General features: G+C 41.9%; 1 protein-coding gene across 3 annotated transcripts in view; it reads right to left on the reverse strand.

The window, feature by feature from the left end:
• Positions 1-1,508: 1,508 nt before the first annotated feature.
• The window catches only part of srsf11 (serine and arginine rich splicing factor 11), a 49,308-nt gene continuing 28,262 nt past the window's right edge, over positions 1,509-22,554 (reverse strand). For all 3 annotated transcript variants that reach the window (XM_068037252.1, XM_068037251.1, XM_068037253.1), the window contains 5 exons: positions 4,516-4,644; positions 4,261-4,344; positions 3,370-3,483; positions 2,758-2,911; positions 1,509-2,576 (listed from right to left, as the gene is read on the reverse strand). In XM_068037252.1, coding sequence (XP_067893353.1) covers positions 2,376-2,576; positions 2,758-2,911; positions 3,370-3,483; positions 4,261-4,344; positions 4,516-4,644 — 682 coding nt within the window. In that variant the 3' untranslated portion in view covers positions 1,509-2,375. The remainder of the gene's footprint in view (positions 2,577-2,757; positions 2,912-3,369; positions 3,484-4,260; positions 4,345-4,515; positions 4,645-22,554) is intronic.

Consider the following 22,554-nt stretch of genomic DNA (forward strand, 5'->3'; position numbering starts at 1 on the left):
TTAACATCCGTCATGGGGAAAATGCTGGAATCTATTATTGAGGAGGTTATAGGTCATTTAGAAAATTTCAGTGTAATCAAGCAGAGTCAACATGGTTTTGTGAAAGGGAAATAGTGTTTGACAAATTCATTACAGTTCTTTGAAGTAACAAGCAAAGTGGATAAAGGGGAACCTGTGGATGCGGTGTACTTGGATTTCCAAAAGGCATTTGACAAGGTGCCACATCAAAGGTTACTAAACTAACAGCCCATGGTATAGGGGCAACATATTAACAGAGGATTGGTTAGCTCACAGGAAAGAGTAGGCATAAATGTGCCATTTTCAGGTTGGCAAGCTATAACTGGTGGGTGCCACAGGGATCAGTGCTGCAGCCTCAACTGTTTACAATCTATATCAATGACTTGGATCAAGGGACAGAATGCATGGTTGCTAAATTTGCTGATGACACAAAGATAGGTAAGAGAGTAAGGTGGGAGGAGGACATAAGGAGTCTGCAAGGGGTTAAGGGATAGGTTAAGTAGTGGGCAAAGATTAAGCAGATGGAGTATAATGTGGGGAAGTGTGAACTTGTCCACTTTGGCCAGAAAGCAACATATCATTTAAATGGAGTGAGTTTGCAGAACTCAGATGCAGAGGGATCTGGGTGTCCTAGTACACGAAACACAAATAGCATGCAGGTACATCAAGTGATTAAGGCGGCAAATGCAATGTTGTCATTTATTGCAAGGGGAATGGAATATAAAAGTAGAGATGTTTTGTTAGTGGTACAGGGCATTGGCGAGACCACATACAGAGTATTGTACAGTTTTGGTCTCCTTGCTTAAAGGCTATAATTGTGTTGGAAGCAGTTCAGAGAAGGTTCACTCGACTGATTCCTAGGATGAGGGGTTGTCTTATGATGAAATGTTGGACAGGTTGGGTCTGTAATCATTGGAGTTTAGAAGGACGTTTCCCCTTGTGGGAAAGACTGAAACTAGGGGGCACAGTTTAAAAATAAGAGGTCTCCCATTTAAGACAGATGAGGAGAAATATTTTGAGGGTCATGAGTCTGTGGAACACTCTTCTCCAGAGAGTGGTACAGGCAGGGTCAATGAAAGTTTTTAAGGAAGAGGTAGAAAGATTCTTGACAAACAATGGAGTCAAAGGGTATCGGGGGTAGGCAAGAAAGTGGAGTTGAGTCTACAAACAGATCAGCCATTATCTTATAGAATGGCAGAGCAGGCTCGAGGGGCTGAATAGCCCAATCCTGCTCCTAGTTCATATGCACTTTTGAGCTAAAAGGTGGAAAAGAATCCTGTCTAGTCTGGCTGGATATAATGCCTTCCAAAAGGCACTGGAAGTCATAACTCTACCATAGCTACTAATTCACATGTCCAGGAAAGGCAGGGAGGGAAAAAAAACATTGGAGGTGGCTTTGGAGATTCTGTGGGCCAGGCCAGGCCAGGCCATTTTGCTCCTCTAGCTGCAGCTTGGAAATGAACAAAATGGGAGAAGAGGAGGAAAGAAACTTCATTAAAATTATATTATTTTTATTTATAGCTAGTTTAAATACAAAAAATTGCAATCCATGTTCACAGCAGATTCACAAATTACTCTCCATCACACATCTGTTACATTTGAATTCAAGTTGAAGACCTGACTAAAGAAGCTCCAAATGAAAATAATGAAGATCTGAACCAGGCTTTAAAATAGCTTTTATTATCAAAGCTCACATGTAAAACAGAAATTGTTTTCATAAACTGTACAAGACCATGGCACATACTGCAGCCAAAACTGACAAACTGACAGACTTGTCAGTATCAAGGTAAAGAAAACTATTTTCCTCACAAGACTTTGCACATTAAATCCAGTTTGTGCAGATGCCTCCCATTTTGAAAACAGCGGGCAATGCACCAGTAATAAGTTGAAGAGCAGGGAATATCAAAGTACGTTATTCAGTAGAGCTACATACAAAAGCAGACAAAGCCACTGAAAACTAAGAAAGCCAAATAAACAGTAAACTACATGAACTCAAATCTACAGTCACAAGGCTCATAGGATATGTAACTATCTACATCAGTATTGGTTGAGTCTCTTTAGACAAATATTACACATTACTGAGGTTCCTACTCGTGTTAAAAGGAGATCCCTGCATACATTTCAGAAAAAGCTTCTTACTGGCACACCAATCTGATGCTATAAGAAGTGCAGTTTCACTTCCTGAACCAAGTCATCTGTACACCTCTTTCACAAACTGTGTCGAACAAGGCAGGTGCCAAGGTCACCACTTTCTAATTGTAGAAAATATAACAGAAGGGCGACACTTCAATTTTGACAGAAAGCACTGCTAAAAATAATCACTTCACATTAGGAATATAAATCAGCTCTCACTAAATTTATTCACTCATGTCCATATCTTCTTCATGGTGGTCGTCACCATTGACCTTTGACTCTTTAACATCTGTACTTTCCTTGTCGCTTGCTTGTGCTAACTCTTTCAATTTTGGGGACATACCAGATTCAGAAACTCTCTGCTCTTCCTTTCTTTCTTTTTCACTGTCATATCCTTGTTCCTCTTCATCATAATCTCTTGTAACCTGCATAAAGAAGTCAGAAATTTTGAATACTTGTCCAATTCAATAAACCAATCCATATAAAATTACCTAGCTTAATATACAACCTCTCTCACTCCCTTAAAATATTAAATGATTCAAGCCAGAACAAATTTATAGAAGGGAGAGTTACCATTTCTAATATTCTGTATATTTTAAGATTTACCTTCACATCCCCCTTTTCACTCTCTGCCTTTTTCTCCCTCTCCTTCTCTCGTTCTTTGTCTTTGCTCTTCTTCTTTTTGCTAGATGATCTCTCCCTTTCCTCTACTTCTCTGCTTCGGTCTCTGTCTTTGTCCTTTTTCTTTTCTTTCTTGTGCCTAAAAGATGAACTTTGGTCAACATCTTCGAACAAGCTGAAGTTGTATTTTACAATTTAAGACAAGGAAAAGTTAAAAAGTTGGATTTATCTTCAGGGAAAGAGAGAAATGAGGAGAGGGAGGCAAAGAAAAGCAAAAAAGATAGGGAATTCGTTTAATCTTTCATTCAAAAGCATAATACCTCTAATACTGGACCAAAATGGTGGCCTACATCACTTGCCGAGTTCTACTACAATCCAGAACCGTTTAACTCAACAATGCTACTACTGAACCAAACAGAATGTCAGATGATTACACTGAAGTTCTATTATAAAAGGAAATTGATAACATTGATCCTCGGAACTTGTTCACTATGCTAAAAGATACGAATACCCATTGAGATATATTTACACACACTACACAGAAATGGTTAATCAACAGTAGTAATTTAAAACGAAGGCTGTATCTCAGACATTTACCTTCTGGGGGATGGTGACCGTGACAGTTTACGCTTGGGTGATCTTGACTTCTTTGGGGACCTTGAAATAGTCCTACTTCTTCTACGCCTTCGTTCTCTTTCGCGCTCTCTCTCTCTGCCGAAGGGGAACATGTTAACAATGGTATTCTATTACTCTTGCATAATCATCCAGAATTTATATGACTTGCCATATAAATCCAGATAGTATTCTATAAAAGATAACTATTTGCATTGCTTCCCTTTGCTCCCATGGTTTATGCTTTTAAAACCATCAAAAGATCAATTGACAAGTTTTTTCCCCTAAAAGGCAAAACTTAATTTACAGAACTATCACGAAGTTAAGGTCTAGGAGAAAAAACAGGGACCAATGTCAATAGTCCAGTTTCCAAAGTGAATTTCAGCTGCTGTGAAATTGCACTGCAGTGAATCCTTGCATTGAGAAAATACTATTCAGATTTAAGTGCTGTCCCTCCAGGAAAGTTCAAAAACAGAGGGGACAAAGACACCTGCAATTGCACCAATCATTTAAGACGCCAAGGTGATAATTCCCTTCAAATGTACATGACTTGAAATTGTTAAAACCCTGTTTCCAATTGGAAAATAGATGTAGGTACACACCAATCAACACATCACATTGGCACTTCAATGTTCTATGCCATAGAGCAGCGCAACACAAGATCTTGCCCGATTTTCCTATTTTCTGTTTGCAGTTCTAAAACATGCTTAATAGTTTATTGAATGAGAAGATCCTTTGTCTCCCCCAAATGAGGAATGCTGCATGGACCATAAACTATGAAAACTGGAGAAAGAAATGCAATGCTGTCTTCATTCTCCTCACCCACATTTCCAAAATGTAGTTTTATTTTGTAAAGTGCCCCACTTGAATGCATACCTGCTAGGGCTGCGAGACCGCCTGGCTGTGCTGTAGCTTTTGGGGGGTGTTTTTGATCTTTTTTTCTCTTCCTTCTTTTTCTCCCTAAGAATATGTTCAGGAAATATAAAATTTATGCTTAAAAGTAGCTCTATATAACTTGCACATTGTTCAACTATACAAAAACCTTTAAAATCCATGTTAATTTAGTGATTTAGAGACAAGAATGATAAATGCTTAAACACCAAAACAAAACAAAAAAAAGCTGCAACAAACCTTGGTTTTGATATACTCCTTGACCGCCTTCGCTCTCGTGAGCGCGACCGTCTTCGTCTTGGACTTCGTGATCGTCGCCTGCTCCTCGACTTTGAATGTGAACGTCTTCTAGATCTGCTCCTGGAACGCCTGTTCAAAGCACATGTGTGAAGTACTCAACAAAATAAACAAAGCAATTTAAATATATTGTGAGCATTTAAAAAATAATTTGCATTAAAAGAGTGGGTCAGGACACAAATAGAAACCACTCCTCAAAACAAAATACAACGTACAAGCAAAGCCCTACAAATGGGTTAAACTTGTACTGTGAATGCAAATGACAAACAGGCATGACAGTAAAAGCCACGAGCTCGAGTGCTATGACGTGAATGGTCTTCGAAGTGAATCTTACTTAACTATAAAATAAACAATACACAGTATATTCCAGTAAAGGAAAAAAAGAGCTGGGGTTCCGTGGAAGAATAGAAAAGTAAACTAAAAATACATTTAGAAGTTAATGGAGGGCACTATTTAAAGAGAAAATTACTAAAAACGTTACTAAAATACAAAGGTAGCCCAATTAACTGAGGGTTTTACATGCAAGCAGCCTGAAGGAAGCCAGAAAAGGAATAGCACAGGCTCTGACTGTGGAGTTGGCACATATCACTACGCTCCAAGATAGGAATAAGCCAGCAGCTATAGGCTAACTATTTGCTGAAGTTGCTAACAGAACTATCAGTCTACAATGCAGGTTGAAACACGAGTCAATCAGGGCCAGCCTGCATGAATTTCTCAAGTGCTTGACCTACCTTATACAATTTATGAAATAGTATGAGGGAAGAATAGTGGGTATTTGCATAGATTATTAAAGAACAGTATTTGGAGTGGGTGCTCAAAGCTCCCAAGAACCTTGAAAGTGCAGTTGATTTAGATGCAACCTTGAGAAAAATCTGAAAATGCCAGGTCTTTGCTCCATGCCTGCCAAATTGGAGTTGGGTAAATTACCTCTAATGAGTCTGGTACTGTCAATTGATCTTGAAAATTTGCAACACAAGTGAATATCTGACACAACTAGAAGGTAGAACACAGACGCTTCCTTGCATTAGACCAGACTCTTGCAGCATGTAAAAATGGTTAACGGGAATGGAAACCTATTAATTGCAACAAAGTTTGTCAGTGTGACACTTGAAGAGGAGATACTATAGGGGCTGTTGATACCGTGCAAGGAACATCATTTAACCATTCTACTATCCAGCGATAGATCATAAAATGATACGGCACTTCGGCAGTTATCCAATTAGTCCCACTCCCCTGCTTCCCCCCCCCCCCCAACAGCCCTGTAAATTCTTTCTATTCAAGTATTTATCCAATTCCCTTTTCAAAGTTACTAATTAACCTGTTCCCACCACCCTTACAGGCATCACATTCCAGATGGTAATCAATGTGCAAAAAAATGTTTCACCTTTAATCTGTGCGCTCTGGTTACTGATCCTTCTGCCACTGGAAATGGTTCTTCCTTATTTACTCTAAAACCGATCATGAATTTGGAAATCTCCATCAAACCCCATAACCCCATCTTACCCTTCTTTGCTCCAAGGAAAACCCAGCTTCTTCACACAACTAAAGTCCCTCCTCCCTGGTACCATTCTAGTAAATGCCTTCTGCACCCTCTCCAAGACCTTGTAAACTTTGAAATTATGCCCTAAATAACCCAGCCTAAGTTATTTAAAAAGAGCACTCGTCCTCATGCTGACTTCTGGGGAACATCACTACATACTTTAACTCTAGTCTGAGAAACAACTATTCACCGCTACGGTTTTCTGTCCCCTAGCCAATTTAGTACCCATGCTGTTACTGTTAACCAATGAGATAACTTGCAAATCACCTTAAAAAGTCCATAAACCCAAACGGACTACCCTTGTCAACTCTCACTGTTAACTTCCAAAGAACTCAATTCAGTTAGTTAAACAGGTTTTGCCTTTAACAAATCTGTGCTGTTTATTATACTGTACTTTTCCAAATGGCAATTAATTTTACCCTAGATTACTGTCTCTAAATTTCCCTACCATCATAGACTAACTGGTCCGTAATTGCAGAGTTTATTCCAGAAGAGTAACACAGGGAACCCTTCATCGTCTGGCACCACTCCCATATCCAAAGAGGATTGGAAAATTGTGGCCGGAGTCTGCAAAGTTTCCACGTACTTCCTCAATAGCCTAAGATGTATCCCATCAGATCAGGTGACTTTTCTACTTTGAGGATTAGTCAGCTTTCAAGTATAAGCTAGTTTTATTCTATCCAAAAATTTTGCCACTTCTGATGAAAGGTCACAGACCTGAAATGTTAACTCTGCTTCTCTCTCCACAGATGCTGCCTGACCTGAGTATTTCCAGCACTTTACGTTTTTATTTCAGATTTCCAGCACCTGCAGTATTTTAACTCCCTTATTCAATTGCTGTTTAACCTTCAAATTTTTCATTTCAATCTAAAGGGCCAGATCATTTTTTTCAATTCACGTAGTTAGCCCTCCTCCAACTATTTTTATGTTTATCCCTTGTCCCTTTTCCATTGTTACTATAAATCAAATGATATTGTGAACACTTGTTCACTGAAACATGCATCAGTTCATTCCCAAGAACTAGCACTGCTTCCTTCCTTGTTGGGCTCGAGAAATACTAATCAAGGAAGTTCTCTGCACACATTTCAGGAATATTTTTTCCCTCTTTTCCCTTTACACTGTTACTAGCCCAGTCTATATCAGGATAACTGGAGACCATGTTCACTGCTTTGTAGTTCATGCATCTTTCTGTAGTTTGCCTGCAAATTTTCTCCTCCATCCTCCAGCTCTATTTGATGGCCTATAGTATACAAACAGTGGTCTAATAGCTCCACTACTGTTACTTAATGCAAACCAAATAGATTCTTGGTTCCCTCAACTACATCATCCCTCTCCAATGTTAGAATAAATAAGAAATAGGCCATACAGCCCATGGAGTTGCTTTACCATTATGACCATGACTGATCTTAGGCTTCAACTCCACTTTCAAGGCAGCTCCCCATATTCCTGGATTCCCTGAGCTATCAAAAATTTGCCTATCCCAGCCTTAAATATATTCAACGATGGAGCATCCAAAACACTCTGGGGTAGAGAATTCCAACGATTTGCAACCCGTCGAGCCAAGAAATTTCTTCTTAGCTCAGTCCTATATGATCATCCCCTTATCCTAAGACTGTGCCCGTGTTTTAGATTTGCAAGTCAATGGAAACAACCTCTGTCTACCCTCTCAAGCCCCTTCAGATTATATGTTTCAATGAGATCACCTCGCATTCTTCTAAACTCGAGAATATAGGCCCAATTTATTTAGCCTACGACAGGATAACCCTCTCATTCCAGGGACCAATCTAATGAACTTTTGCTGTACTGCCTCCAATATAAGTCTTCTTCTTTGGCCTCCTTATCTTGAGTGACAATGGGTAAGCGCCTGGAGGTGGTCAGTGGTGTGTGGAGCAGCGCCTGGAGTGGCTATAAAGGCCAATTCTAGAGTGACAGGCTCTACCACAGGTGCTGCAGAAAAATTTGTTTGTCGGGGCTGTTACACAGTTGGCTCTCTCCTTGCGCCTCAGTCTTTTTTCCTGCCAACTGCTAAGTCTCTTCGACTCGCCACACTTTAGCCCCGTCTTTACGGCTGCCCGCCAGCTCTGGCGAACGCTGGCAACTGACTCCCACGACTTGTGATCAATGTCGCAGGATTTCAAGTCGCGTTTGCAGACGTCTTTAAAGCGGAGACATGGACGGCCGGTGGGTCTGATACCAGTGGCGAGCCCGCTGTACAATGTGTCTTTGGGGATCCTGCCATCTTCCATGCGGCTCACGTGGCCAAGCCATCTCAAGCGCCGCTGACTCAGTAGTGTGTATAAGCTGGGGATGTTGGCCGCCTCGAGGACTTCTGTGTTGGAGATACGGTCCTGCCTGCTGATGCCAAGTATTCTCCGGAGGCAGCGAAGATGGAATGAATTGAGACGTCGCTCTTGGCTGACATACGTCGTCCAGGCCTCGCTGCCATAGAGCAAGGTACTGAGGACACAGGCTCGATACATTCGGACTTGTGGATATAAGTATATCCTTCTTTAAATATGGAGACTCAAAGTGCACACAATATTCCAAGTGTGATCTCACCAAAACCCGGTACGATTGTAGATTTTTTTTAGATTTAGAGATACAGCACTGAAACAGGCCCTTCGGCCCACCGAGTCTGTGCCGACCATTAGCCACCCATTTATACTAATCCTACACTAATCCCATATTCCTACCACATCCTCACCTGTCCCTATATTCCCCTACCACCTACCTATACTAGTGGCAATTTATAATGGCCAATTCACCTATCAACCTGCAAGTCTTTTTGGCTGTGGGAGGAAACCGGAGCACCCGGAGGAAACCCATGCAGATATAGGGAGAACTTGCAAATTCCACACAGGCAGTACCCAGTAGCAAGGCTTCCTTATTCCTATACACCAATCCCCCTGCAATAAAGGTCACATACCATTTGCCTTCCTAACTGCGTGCTGTACCTGCATGTTAACATTGTGTTCTTTGTACTAGTACACCCAAGTGTCCCTGAACAACATTTACAAGTTCTAAGCCTTTTAAAAAATTATATCCTTCTAAAGACAGTGAAGAACCTCACACTTCCCCACATTATACTCTGTTGCCCACACACTTGTCTGCATCTCTTTGCAGCTGTGTCGTCCTCAGCTTGCATTTCCACCTAGTTTTGTAACATCAGCAAACAGATATATTACACTGTGTCTTCATCCAAGTCGTTAATATAGATTGTAAATAGCTGAGGCCCCAGCACAGATCCTTGCAGTACTTCGCTAGTCACAGGAGGCGGTGGCGTAGTGGTATTGTCACTGGACAATAACAGAGATCCAGTCTAATGCTTTGGGGACATGGGTTCAAATCCCATCACAGCAGATGGTGGAATTTGAATTCAATTGATTAAAAAAAAAAAATGCAGGAATTAAAGCTAGTCTAATGATGACCATGAAAATGTCGTAAAAACCCATCTGTAGGGAAGGAAATCTACTGCCCTTACCTGGTCTGGTCTACATGTGACTCCAAACCCACAATAATGTGATTGACTCTTAAATGCTCTCAAAAATGGCCAGCAAGCCATTCAGTTGTACCAAACGGCTACAAAGTCGATAAGGAATGAAACCAGACGGACCACCTGGCATCAACCTAGGCACTGGAAACTACCATGGCAAACCCAGCCCTGTTGGCCCTGCAAAGTCCTCCTTCTAACATCTGGGTGCTTGTGCCAAAGTTGGGAGAACTGTATCACAGACAAGTCAAGTAACAGCCCGACATAGTCATACTCACAGAATCATACCTTACAAAGTCCCAGACATTGCCATCACTATCCCCAGGCATGTCCCAACAGAACCGACCCAGCAGTATACAGTTGAGAGGAAGTGGCCCTGGGAGTTTTCAATATCGACTCCGGAACTCATGAAGTCTCATGCATCAGGTCAAACATGGGCAAGGAAACCTCTTGCTGATTGCCACCTACCACCCCACCTCAGCTAATGAATCAGTACCACTCCATGTTAAACACCATTTGGATGGAGCACTGAGGGTGGAAAGAGTACAGAATGTACTCTGGGTGGGGGACTTCAATGTCACCAAGAGTGGCTCAGTAGCACCATTACCGACTAAGCTGGCCATGTCCTAAAGGACATAGCTGCTAGACTGGGTCTGCGGCAGGTGGTGAGAGAACCAAGAGCGAAAAAACATACTTGACCTTGTCTTCACCAATCGGCCTGTCGCAGGTGCATCTGCCCATGACCATATTGAGAGGAGACCACCGCACAGTCCTTGTGGAGACAAAGCCTCGTCTTCACATTGAGGAAACCCACCAACATGTTATGTAGCACTACCACTGTGCTAAATGGGATAGATTTTGAATAGCTCTAGCAATGCAAAGCTGGGTATCCATGAGGCACTGCGGGCCATCAGCAGCAGAAATGTATTCAACCACAATCTGTAACCTCATGGCCTGGCATATCCCCCACTCTACCATTATCAAGCTAACAGATCAACCCTAGTTCAATGAAGAGTGCAGAAGGACATGCCAGGAGCAGCACCAGGCATACCTCAAAATGAGGTGTCAATCTGGTGAAGCTACAACCCAGGACTACTTGCATGCCAAACAGCAGCAGCAGCATGCGATAGACAGAGCTAGGTGATCCCACAATCAACAGATCAGATCCAAGCTCTGCAGTCCTGAAACAGACAGTCATGAATGGTGGAGGACAATTAAACAACTAATTGAGGAGGTGGCTCCACAAATATCCCTCTCCTCAATGATGGGGGAACCTAGCACATCAGTGCAAAAGATAAGGCTGAGGCATTTGCAACAATCTTCAGCCAACAGCGCTGAGTGGATGATCCATCTCAGCCTCCTCCTAAAGTTCCCAGCATCACAGATGTCAGTCTTCAGCCAATCTGATTCACTCCAGTGCCATCAAGAAACGACTGAAGGCACTGGATACTGCAAAGGCTATGGGTCTTGACAGCATTCCAGCAATAGTAGTGAAGACCTGTAATCCAGAACTAGCTGAGCCCCTAGCCATGCTGTTCTAGTACAGCTAAAACACTGGCATCTACTCGGCAATGTGCAAAATTGCCTAGCTATGTCCTGTATGCAAAAAGCAGGACAAATTCAACCTGGCCAGTTACTGCCCCATCAGTCTACTCTATCATCAGTAAAGTGATGGAAGGTGCCGTAGACAGTGCTATCAAGCAGCACTTGCTTAGCAATAACCTGCTCAGTGACGCTCAGTTTGGGTTCCGCCAGGGCCACTTGGCTCCCGACCTGGGTTCAAGCATGGACAAAAATAGCTGAACTCCAGGGGTGAGGTGAGAGTGACTGCCATGGACATCAAGGCAACATCTGACAGAGTATGGCATCAAGGAACCCTGGCAAAACTGGAGTCAATAGGAATCAAGGAAAAATTCCCCACTGGCTGGAGTCATATCCTGGTGCAAAGGTTGCTGTTGCTGGAGGTCAATCATCTCACTATTTAAGAAGGGTGGGAGAGAGAAAACAGGGAGCCACAGAGCTGTGAGCAGGAAGGAAAATACCAGAATCTATTCTAATGGATGTGATAAATGGACACTTGGATAATTATCTGATTGGGTGTAGTCAACATGGACGCTTTTGAGGATGTTACTAACAGAATTGATAAAGGGGAGTTGGTGGATGTAGTGTACTTGGATTTTCAGAAGGCCTTTGATAAAGTCCCCCACAGGAGGTTGGCTAACAAAATGAAAGCACATGGGATAGGAGGTAACATACTGGCACGGATTAAAGATTGCTTAACAGACAAAAAACAGAGCAGGAACAAACGGATCATTCTCGCGTTGGCGGGCTGTGACTAGTGGGGTACTACAAGGATCAGTGCTTGGGCCCCAGCTGTTCACAATATTGATCTTGGATGTGGGGACAAAATGTAATTTTTCCAAGTTAGCAAATGTCACAAAACTAGGTGGGAATGTGTGTTGTGAGCAAGATGCAAAGCAGCCTCAAGAGGATTTGGACAGACTTAGTGAGTGGGCAAGAACGAGACAGATGGAATATAATGTGGAAGAATGTGAGGTTATCCATTTTGGTAGGAGGATCAGATGTGCAGTGTATTTCTTAAATGGTAAGAGATTAGAAAGTGTAAATGTACAAAGGGAACTGGGTGTCCTTGTCAATAAGTCACTGAAAGCTAACATACAGGTGCATCAAGCAATTAGGAAGGCTCATGGTATGTTAGCCTTTATTGCAAGAGGATTTGAGTATAGAATGAAGTCTTGCCTCAATTGTATAGAACCTTGGTTAGACCGCACCTGGAGTAGTGTGTGCTGTTTTGGTCCCTTTACCTTAGGAAGGATATTATTGCCATAGAGGGAGTGCAACAAAGATTCCCCAGACTTGTTCCCGAGATGGCAGGATTGTCCTATGAAGAGAGACTGGGGAAACTGGGCCTGTATTCTCTAGAGTTTCAAAGAATGAGAGGTGATCTTACTGAAACCTACAAAATACTTAAAGGGATAGACAGGGTATATGCAGGTAAGATGTTTCCGCTGGTTGGGAAGTCTAGAACCAGGGGACACAATTTCAAAGGGGGAATCCACTTAGGACAGAGACGAGGAGAAATTTCTTTACTCAGAGGGTTGTGAATCTCTGGAATTCTCTACCCCAGAGGGCTGTGGAAGCTCAGTCATTGAATATATTTAAAGCTGAGATTGACAGATTTCTAAATACCAATGATATAAAGGGATATGGAGATAGTGTGGGAAAAAGGCATTGAAGTGGATCAGCCATGATCGTACAGAATGATGGAGCAGGCTCAATGGGCTGAATGGCCTACTCCTGCTATGTTCAGCTCCAGGACATCAGTACAGGACTTCCTCAGGTTAATGTCCAACCATCTTCAGCTGCTTCATCAATGACCTTCCTTCAATCATAAGGTCAGAAGTGGGAATGTTCGCTGATGATTGCACAATGTTCAGCACCATTCGTGACACCTCAGATACTGAAGCAGTCCATGTAGAAATGCAGCAAGACCGAGACAATATCCAGGCTTGGGCTGATAAGTGGAAACTAACATTTGTGTCACACAAGTGCCAGGCAATGACTATCTCAAGCAAGAGAAAATCTAACCATCTCCCCTTGACATTCAATGGCATTATGATCGCTGATTCCCCCACTAACATCCTGGGGTTACCACTGACCAGAAACTGAACTAGAGTAGGTCACAGGCTAGGAATTCTGCACTGAGTAACTCACCTCCTGACTCCCCAGAGCCTGTCTACTATATACAAGGCACATCAGGAGTGTGATGGAATACTCTCCACTTGCCTGGATGGGTACAGCTCCAACAAAGCTCAAGAAACTCAACACCATCCAGGAGAAAGCAGCTCGCTTGAGTGGCATCCTATCCACAAACATTCACTCCCTCCACCACCAACGCACAGTGGCAGCAGTGTGTGCTGTTACGAGTGCTTCCATTTTGTTAATTTTTGAGAATTTGTTGTTTAAAACTGAAAAGGAATCCATGGATTTTTTTTTTAAAACAAGGATCACAGAGGTTTAAATTTTAAACAGTTACTGGAAGTCTTCAAATAATTACCCAGCAGGAGTTGTTTGTGACTTGGGGAAGATGTTTACCGAGAAGATCAAGATTTATAGGGGTCAGCAGGTTTGACTCGACATTGATTATGGTTTCCCTTTGGACAGAGAGTTGGGATATGGACAGTGGTTTTAAAAAGACAGTGGGAGAAAACTTGCCAAGAACAAACCATCCCAACTCAGTCTGGTCCAGCAGCTTGGAAAAAGCCTTCCAGTTTTCCGCCCCTCAAGGAGCTGAAAAACAAGTGTAAGCAGCAGACTGAAATGATGGCTACATTCCTCCTTCAAGGCCTGTGTCTGAAATCTCTCGCTGCATTTACTGGAATGCCTACCCAAACTGATCTTCAACGTCACCTGAAAAGAGCTGTTCTAGGAAGACCCGAGAGACAGCTGTCTGTACGCATTTGGGACGCCAAACCAAAACAAAGGACATCTTCCATATCTTTTCTTCAAGAATTAGCAAGTATTCAACCCACGTGGTTTTTGTTGCCTTTTTTGTAATAGAGCTCTGAAACACAAATCCCTTCATTTTTCCAGTTAACCAGTGTATGTGCGTTGACTATGAGGGATTAAGTTAAAAGGGAACTTTAATATTTCAATCTGTGTGTTCATGCTTTACTTCATTTCTGGTTAATGCTAGTTATATAATCTGATAATTTTGTTGTTTATTGAAGAAACCCAGTTGGTGTATTTTATTCTGGTATAAAAATAGAGTCTATGATTGACCGTATCGGTAAGTGGGAAAAAATTTCAATATATGTTGTGGCCCGTGGAGAAGTGGAACTAAAATAAACAGTGCACTCCTCCCCCCTCAGTCGGTAACAGTACCATCTACAAAATGCATTGCAGCAACTCACCAAGGCTCCTTAGACAGCACCTTCCAAACCCGTGAACTCTACCAACTAGAAGGACAAGGGCAGCAGACGCATGGGAACACCAGCATTTGCCAACTCCCCTCCAAGCCACACATCATCCTGACTTGGAACTATATCGCCATTCCTTCACTGCTGTTGGGTCAAAATCCTGGAACTTCCTTCCTAACAGCACCATGGGTATGCCTACCTCACATGGACTGCAGCAGTTCAAGGCAGCAGCTCACCACCACCTTCTCAAGGGCAATTAGGGATGGGCAATAAATGCTGTCCTAGCCAACGATGCCCATATCCCATGAATGAATGATAAAAAGACAGCCAACTTGAAAATGCCCATTTACGTCTACACTCTTTCTTGTCCGTTAACCAATGCTCTATCCATGCTAATATATTAACCCCAACTCTATGAGCCCTTATCCTATGTATTAACCTTTTGTGTTGCACATTATCAATGCCTTTCAGAAATCCAGGTATACTACATCTACTTGTTCCCTTTATCTACCCTTCTAGTTACATCCTGAAACACAATGAATTGGTCAAACACAATTTCCCTTTCGTAAAACTATGTTGACTTTGCCTGATCATACTATGATTTTCAAAGTTTATTGTTAAGACTTCCTTTATAACAGATTCTAGCACTTTCCAGACGACTGATATCAGGCTAACTGGCCTGTAATTCTCAGTTTTCCCCCTCCCTCCTTTCTTTCTTGAATAGTGGTTACATTTGCTAACTTCCAATCTGCTAGCACGGTTTCAGAATCCATAGAATTTTGGAAAATCAAAGCCCGTTGATCAACCTCTTCGTAGCTATCTTTTTTAGAACCCTGGGATGCAGCCCATCAGTTCTTGGGGAGTTGCTGGATTTTAATCCCTTAAGATGTTAAGGTACATGTTTGATACAATCCGCCAGTCTTTGGGATGTACAGCCTATATGCCTAGGATCACACTGGCGTTGAAATTCATATATCACATTACCCATTTGTGTGATAGGCAGAACGTCTTTCTGGCTTGATGGCAGCATCCTGTTAGTGGCAAACATCATGCGTGTTGCTACTGCATAGTTTGTGTGAAACAGCTAGCTTCACCTGTTGCTCAAATATTTGGGATACATTACCCTTCCAGGATTCATGTCCCTTCCGTTATTCACAACATTCAAGGTACAGGCTGTACCCAAACAACCCGTGCTTGCAAAACTCAAAACAGTGCCCAACATTAGAGGTTACAAAAATAATAAAAGGACAAAACTAATGGCTCTGTATCTGAATGCATGTAACATTCGAAACAAAACAGATGAACTGACAACACAAATAGAAATAAATAAGTACAATATGATAGCCATTACAGAGACATGGCTGCAGGACAACATAGATTGGGACCTGAATATTGACGGGTACATGGCATTTAGGAAGGACAGGAAGCTAGGAAAAAGTGGAGGGGTAGCTCCATTAATTAATGATATTAGCGCAACAGAGAGGAATGGTCCAAGTTCAGGAAACCAGGATGCAGAAGCAGTTTGAGTAGAGATGAGCAATCAAAGGCAGGATTGGGAGTGGTGTACAGGCCACCTCATATTAACCACACTGCAGAACGGGGTATAAAGGAAGAAATAATTGCAGCTGGTCAGAAAGGTACAGCGATAATTATGGGGGATTTTAACCTATAGAGAGGAAAAATCAGATGGACAGAGGTAACCTAGATGAGGAGGACATAGAATGCTTTCGGGATAACTTCTTGGAACAATACCTTCTGGAGCCAGAGAGCAGGCTATACCCAACCTGGTACTGTGCAACGAGACAGGATTAATTAATGACCTCATAGTTAAGGAGCCCCTAAGTAGCAGCGATCATAATATGATTGAATTTTATATGCAGATTGAGGGAGAGAAGGGTGGGTCCAAGACTAGTATTTGAAACTTAAATAAGGGCAATTATGAGGGCATGAAAGCAGAGCCAACTAAAGTGAACTGGCAAATCAGGTTAAGTGATATGTCAATAGAGATGCAGTGACAGACATCTAAGGGGATATTTCAGAATACACAGAATAGATACATTTCAACTAAATAAAAAAATTCCAGGAGCGGGACCTGCCATCCATGGTTAACTAAAACAGTTAAAGACAGTATTATCAAACTTATAGAAAAAGCCTATAATTGCACAAAGATGGAAGGCAGGTCAGGAGATTGGACAGAATACAAAAAACAGCAAAGAATGACAAAGAAGATAAGGAAGGTAAAATTAGAGTACGAGAGAAAGCTAGCTAGAAATACAAAGACAGATAGTAAGTGTTTCTGTAGATATTTTTTTTAATAAGTTAACAAAGTGAGCGTTGGTCCTATAGAAAGTGAGTCTGGGGAATTAATAATGGATAATAAGGAGATGTCAGATGAATTGAACAGATATTTTGCATCAGTCTTCACTATTGAGGATACAAGTAACATCCCAGTATTAGCTGCAAGTCAAGAAATGAAAGGGAAGGAGGAACTCAAGAAAATTACAATCACCAGGGAAGTGGTATTGAACAAATTGTTGGAGCTGTGGGCTGACAAGTCCCCGGGTCCTGACAGACTTCATCCTAGGGTGTTAAAAGATGTGGCTAGTGAGTTAGTTGATGCGTTAGTTTTAATTTTCCAAAATTCCCTAGATTCGGGGAAGGTTCTGTTAGATTGGAAAATATCCAATGCACATCATTTATTCAAAAAGGGAGGGAGACAGAAAGCAGGAAACTACAGCTTAACATCTGTCACAGGGAAAATGTTAGAAGCTATTATTACAAACGTTATAGCAGGGCATTTAGAAAGATTCAAGGTAATCAAGCAGAGTCAACATGGTTTTGTGAAAGGGAAATCATGTTTAGCCAATTTATTGTAGTTCTTTGAGTTGCATGTGCTGTGGATGAAGGGGAATTGGTGGATGTACTGTACTTAGATTTCCAGAAGGCATTTGATAAGGTGTTACATCAAAGGTTATTGCAGAAAATAAAAGCTCATGGTATAGGAGGTAACATATTGGCATGGATAGAAGGTTGGCGAGCTACCAGGAAACAGAGTCGGCATAAACGGGTCATTTTCTAGTTGGCAAGATGTAATGAGTGGTGTACCACAGGGATCTGTGCTGGGGCCTCAACTTTTTACAATTTATATAAATGACTTGGATGAAGGGACCGAAGGTATGGTTGCTAAATTTGCTGATGACACAAAGACAGGTAGGAAAGTAACTTGTGAGGAGGACTAAAGAGGCTACCAAAGGGATATAGATAGGTTAAGTGATGGGCAAAGACTTGGCAAATGGAGAATAATGTAGGTAATTGTGAAATTGTCCACTTTGGCAGGAAAAAAAGAAAAGCATATAATCTAAATGGTGAGAGATTGCAGAGCTGAGATGCAGAGGGAGCTGGGTGTCCTAGTGCATGAATCGCAAGAGGTTCGTATGCAGGTACAGCACGTAATTAGGAAAGCTAATAGAATGTTATCGTTTATCACGTGGGGAATTGAATACAAAAGAAGGGAGGTTATGCTTCAGCTATACAGGGCATTGGTGAGACCACATCTGGAGTACTGCGTACAGTACCGGTCTCCTTATTTAAGGATGTAAACGCTTTGGAGGAAGTAGAGATTTACTAGACTAATAAAGAACAAAGAAAATTACAGCACAGGAACAGGCCCTTCGGCCCTCCAAGCCTGCGCCGATCCAGATCCTCTATCTAAACATGTCGCCTATTTTCTAAGGGTCTGTATCTCTTTACTTCCTGCCCATTCATGTATCTGTCTAGATACATCTTAAAAGACGCTATCGTGCCCGCGTCTACCACCTCCGCTGGCAATGCGTTCCAGGCACCCACCACCCTCTGCGTAAAGAACTTTCCACGCATATCCCCCCTAAACTTTTCCCCTCTCACTTTGAACTCGTGACCCCTAGTAATTGAATCCCCCACTCTGGGAAAAAGCTTCTTGCTATCCAACCTGTCTATACCTCTCATGATTTTGTACACCTCAATCAGGTCCCCCCTCAACCTCCGTCTTTCTAATGAAAATAATCCTAATCTACTCAACCTCTCTTCATAGCTAGCGCCCTCCATACCAGGCAACATCCTGGTGAACCTCCTCTGCACCCTCTCCAAAGCATCCACATCCTTTTGGTAATGTGGCGACCAGAACTGCACGCAGTATTCCAAATGTGGCCGAACCAAAGTCCTATACAACTGTAACATGACCTGCCAACTCTTGTACTCAATACCCCGTCCGATGAAGGAAAGCATGCCGTATGCCTTCTTGACCACTCTATTGACCTGCGTTGCCACCATCAGGGAACAATGGACCTGAACACCCAAATCTCTCTGTACATCAATTTTCCCCAGGACTTTTCCATTTACTGTATAGTTCACTCTTGAATTGGATCTTCCAAAATGCATCACCTCGCATTTGCCCTGATTGAACTCCATCTGCCATTTCTCTGCCCAACTCTCCAGTCTATCTATATTCTGCTGTATTCTCTGACAGTCCCCTTCCACTACCTGGAATGGGCGGGCTGTCTTATGAAGGAAATTGGACAGGCTAGGCTTGTATCTGCTGGAATTTAGAACAGTAAGAGGTGACTTGATTGAAACATATAAGTTCTTGAGGGCTCTTGACAGGGTGGGTGTGGAAAGGATGTTTTCCCTTGTGGGAGAATCTAGAACTAGGGGTCACTGTTTAAAATTAAGGGGTCGCCCATTTAAGACAGAGAGGAGGAGAAATTTTTTCTCAGAGTTGTGAGTCTTTGGAATTCTCTGGTGGAAGCAGAGTCCGAATATTAAGGCAGAGGTAGATAGATTCTTGATAAGCAAGGGGGTGGAAGGTTATCGGGGATAGGTGGAAATTTGGAGAAATCAGTTCAGCCATGAACTTACTGAATGACGGAGCAGGCCCAAAGGGCCAAGTAGCCTACTCCTGCTCCAAATTCGTATGTTCATATGCGATTCCGCAATTGGACAACATTTGCTAAATAATCTTCAGTGTCAGTAAGGCTCACATTTGCGCGTACTGGAAGCTACATATATTAATACACATGGCCCTGTTCTTTGCAGACAGAAAGAACATGTACACACATTGCACCTGCTTCAGTTAGACAAAATAAGTGACAACCATTCGCTGGTTCATTCCTCAGGGCAATGCCTTGACCAATCAAGAGTCAAGCTGCCTGGTTTAAACTTCAAATAAAGCTGGACAGTTAACTGTCACCATAAACTGGTGCATTCTCCATGGCAACGCCACCATCAGAGTTCACCTGCTAACCAATCAGCACTCTTTTCTCATACAGTATAAAGTTGTTGCTTCCCCTTATATTGGTATTCTTGCGAATTGCCCTGATGAGTGCAAGGCGAAAGCTTTGACGAAATGTCTCTATTTTCAGCAATACTCAGAAGTTCCGCACTACCAAATGGCTAACACTTATAAAAGCTCTTACAATCTGTTTTACTATTCTGAACTAGTTTACTCTCATTTTATTTTATCCCTTACCTTTTTGGTGGCCCTTTGCCAGTTTCTAAAACACTCCCAATCCTCAGACTTGTTGATATGCTTTGGAACATTATAAGCCTCTTCATTTAAAATAATACTTTACTTAACTTCTTGAGTAAGCCAAGGATGGATCTTCCTTGCTGAGCTTTTATTTTTCAATTGAATGTATTTTTGTTGAACCTTTTGAATTGTTTCTTTAAATGTTTCCCATTGTTTATTTACTGTCATACCTTTTAATCTACATACCCAATTAACCTCAGCCAGCTCTCTCCTCATACCTATGTAATTGGCTTTAGGTTTAAAATGCTTGTTTGTGATCAGATTATGTCACTTTCAAACTCAACATGGAATTCAATTGTATGATCACTATTTCCCAGATCTTTTACTGACATTACTAATTAACCCTGCCTCATTACACAATACTAGATCTAACACTGCTTTACCCTAGTTGGTTCCAGGGAACTATAACGAAAACATTCCACAAACTCAATTTCTAGACCACCCTTGCCAATATGATTTGTCCAGTCTACAAGATTCAAGTCCCCCACAATTATTACATTTCCTTTGTTACAAGCTCCGATAATTTCTTGTTTAATGTTCTGTGCAATGGTATATCTACTGTTAGGGGCCTATAAACTACTCCCACGGTTTTCTGACCCTTCCTACTCAATCTTCACCCATACTGATTCTACTTCATGAGCTTCTGAGCCAAGATCCTTTCTCACTAATGCCCTGTGACCCTTTACCACCAGGGTTACCCCTCCTCCTTTGCCATTCTGTCTATCTTTTCGAAATACTGTGTACCCTGGAATATTTATTTTCCAACCCTGGTCACCTTGTAACAATGTCTCTGTATTGGTGATTAGATCAAAACCATTTATTTCTATTTGTGCTACGAGTTCACCTACCTTATTATGAATGCTTCTTGCACTCAGATAAAGAACCTTGCATTTATTATTTTTTTTTTTACTGCTATTCCTGCACGGACCTTACTTGCTGATGCACAATTACTGTTAAAACTCTGTCCCTTCCTGTCTCACTCTGTTCACCTTTACTCACATCGCCAGACTGTTCTATTGCCTTGACTTTCCTCTTTGACTTTCTAAATCTCCCTTCACACAAACAACCCCCCCCTCTTTTTCCTTCACCATATTTCCTCAATAACTCCCCTTCTTTGAAGGAGGTCTGTTGTTACCACTATATCATTTTCTCAGGTGGCAATGTGTGCCTGCAGCTCATCAACCTTACATACCACATTACATGCAATCCAAACCCATCTTGGACTGCATCACATTTGTCCTGCCTGATCCCTATTTCAAAATTCTTTACTCTAGTACTATTGGTCTCTCCCAGTCCTATGTGCATCTTGTTTCTCCTCTTTAATGTTTCATGATAGTGCCCACCCCCATATCATATTAATTTAAACCCTCCCCCAAAACACCAGTTAACCTTCCTGCAAGGACATTGATTCTAGCTGTTGAGGTGCAACCCATCCGCCCTGAACAGGTCCCAAAGCTCCAAGAATCTGAAGTCCTCCCTTCTGCACTACTTCTTCAGCTGTATGTTAACCTTCTTATCCCACTATTATTTTACTCATTAGTGTATGGCACTGGGAGTAAGCCAAGATCACTGAAGACTTACTCTTTTTAAGTTCCTCCTGATCTCCTGAAACTCAGACTGCAGGAGCTCAAATCTTTTTGCTATGTTATTTGTTCCCACATGGGCCATGACTTCTGGCTGTTCCACTTCCACATCCCCCACCCCACTCACCACCCTCAAAATCTCCTCGTCCTCTCACCAAAGTCTTCAGCAAAGCTAACATTCTCGGCAATGTCTTCAGCAAACCTAACATTAATGCCTGCTTTACTATTCTCAAGCACATCAATATCTTACACCTCATCTTCTTTCATTGACTCACTTTTGAAAACACCTTCTGCTCTTGAAATATTGTTAATGAAGTCCACCCAATATGGGAAATTACAAGCTCTGCCTCAAATCAAGAGCTCCATAAGAGAAATTGGATACAATGGAACCTTCCAACCAATCACTGATTGACTTAATGCAGTCAATAAATGCTGGCCCTATGTAAGTAAACCACCTCCACCCCAGGATTAAACAGTCTGCAACAGACATAAGCAATGAAAGGTACGGAATGGGACAGTAAGCAGGCAAGAAAGAGAAACACAAGCATATCCCAATCCATCAAGGGTGCTGAATAAGTCTCATCATCGCTCTCAATCATGCCTAGGGAGGAGTCAATAAGAACTTTCAAAGGGGACCTGCCCATGGTGAAAAGGACCAGATGGCGATCATCTGCACTGATGATAATCCAATGCATCTCTGGGCTGAAGGAAGGCTTAAATTGGTTTCAAAAAGTTGCTGGAAACTTTTGCACTTTTATAACCAAATAGTCAAATTTGGCAACCAGGTGGATTGAAAGTTGGGAGGAAACAAACTTAAACAACTTGCACATCCAGCTGAAACAGAAATTGGATCAAATTTCATATTA

Source organism: Heterodontus francisci, chromosome 8, assembly GCF_036365525.1.
Source record: "Heterodontus francisci isolate sHetFra1 chromosome 8, sHetFra1.hap1, whole genome shotgun sequence".
NCBI lineage: Eukaryota > Metazoa > Chordata > Chondrichthyes > Heterodontiformes > Heterodontidae > Heterodontus > Heterodontus francisci.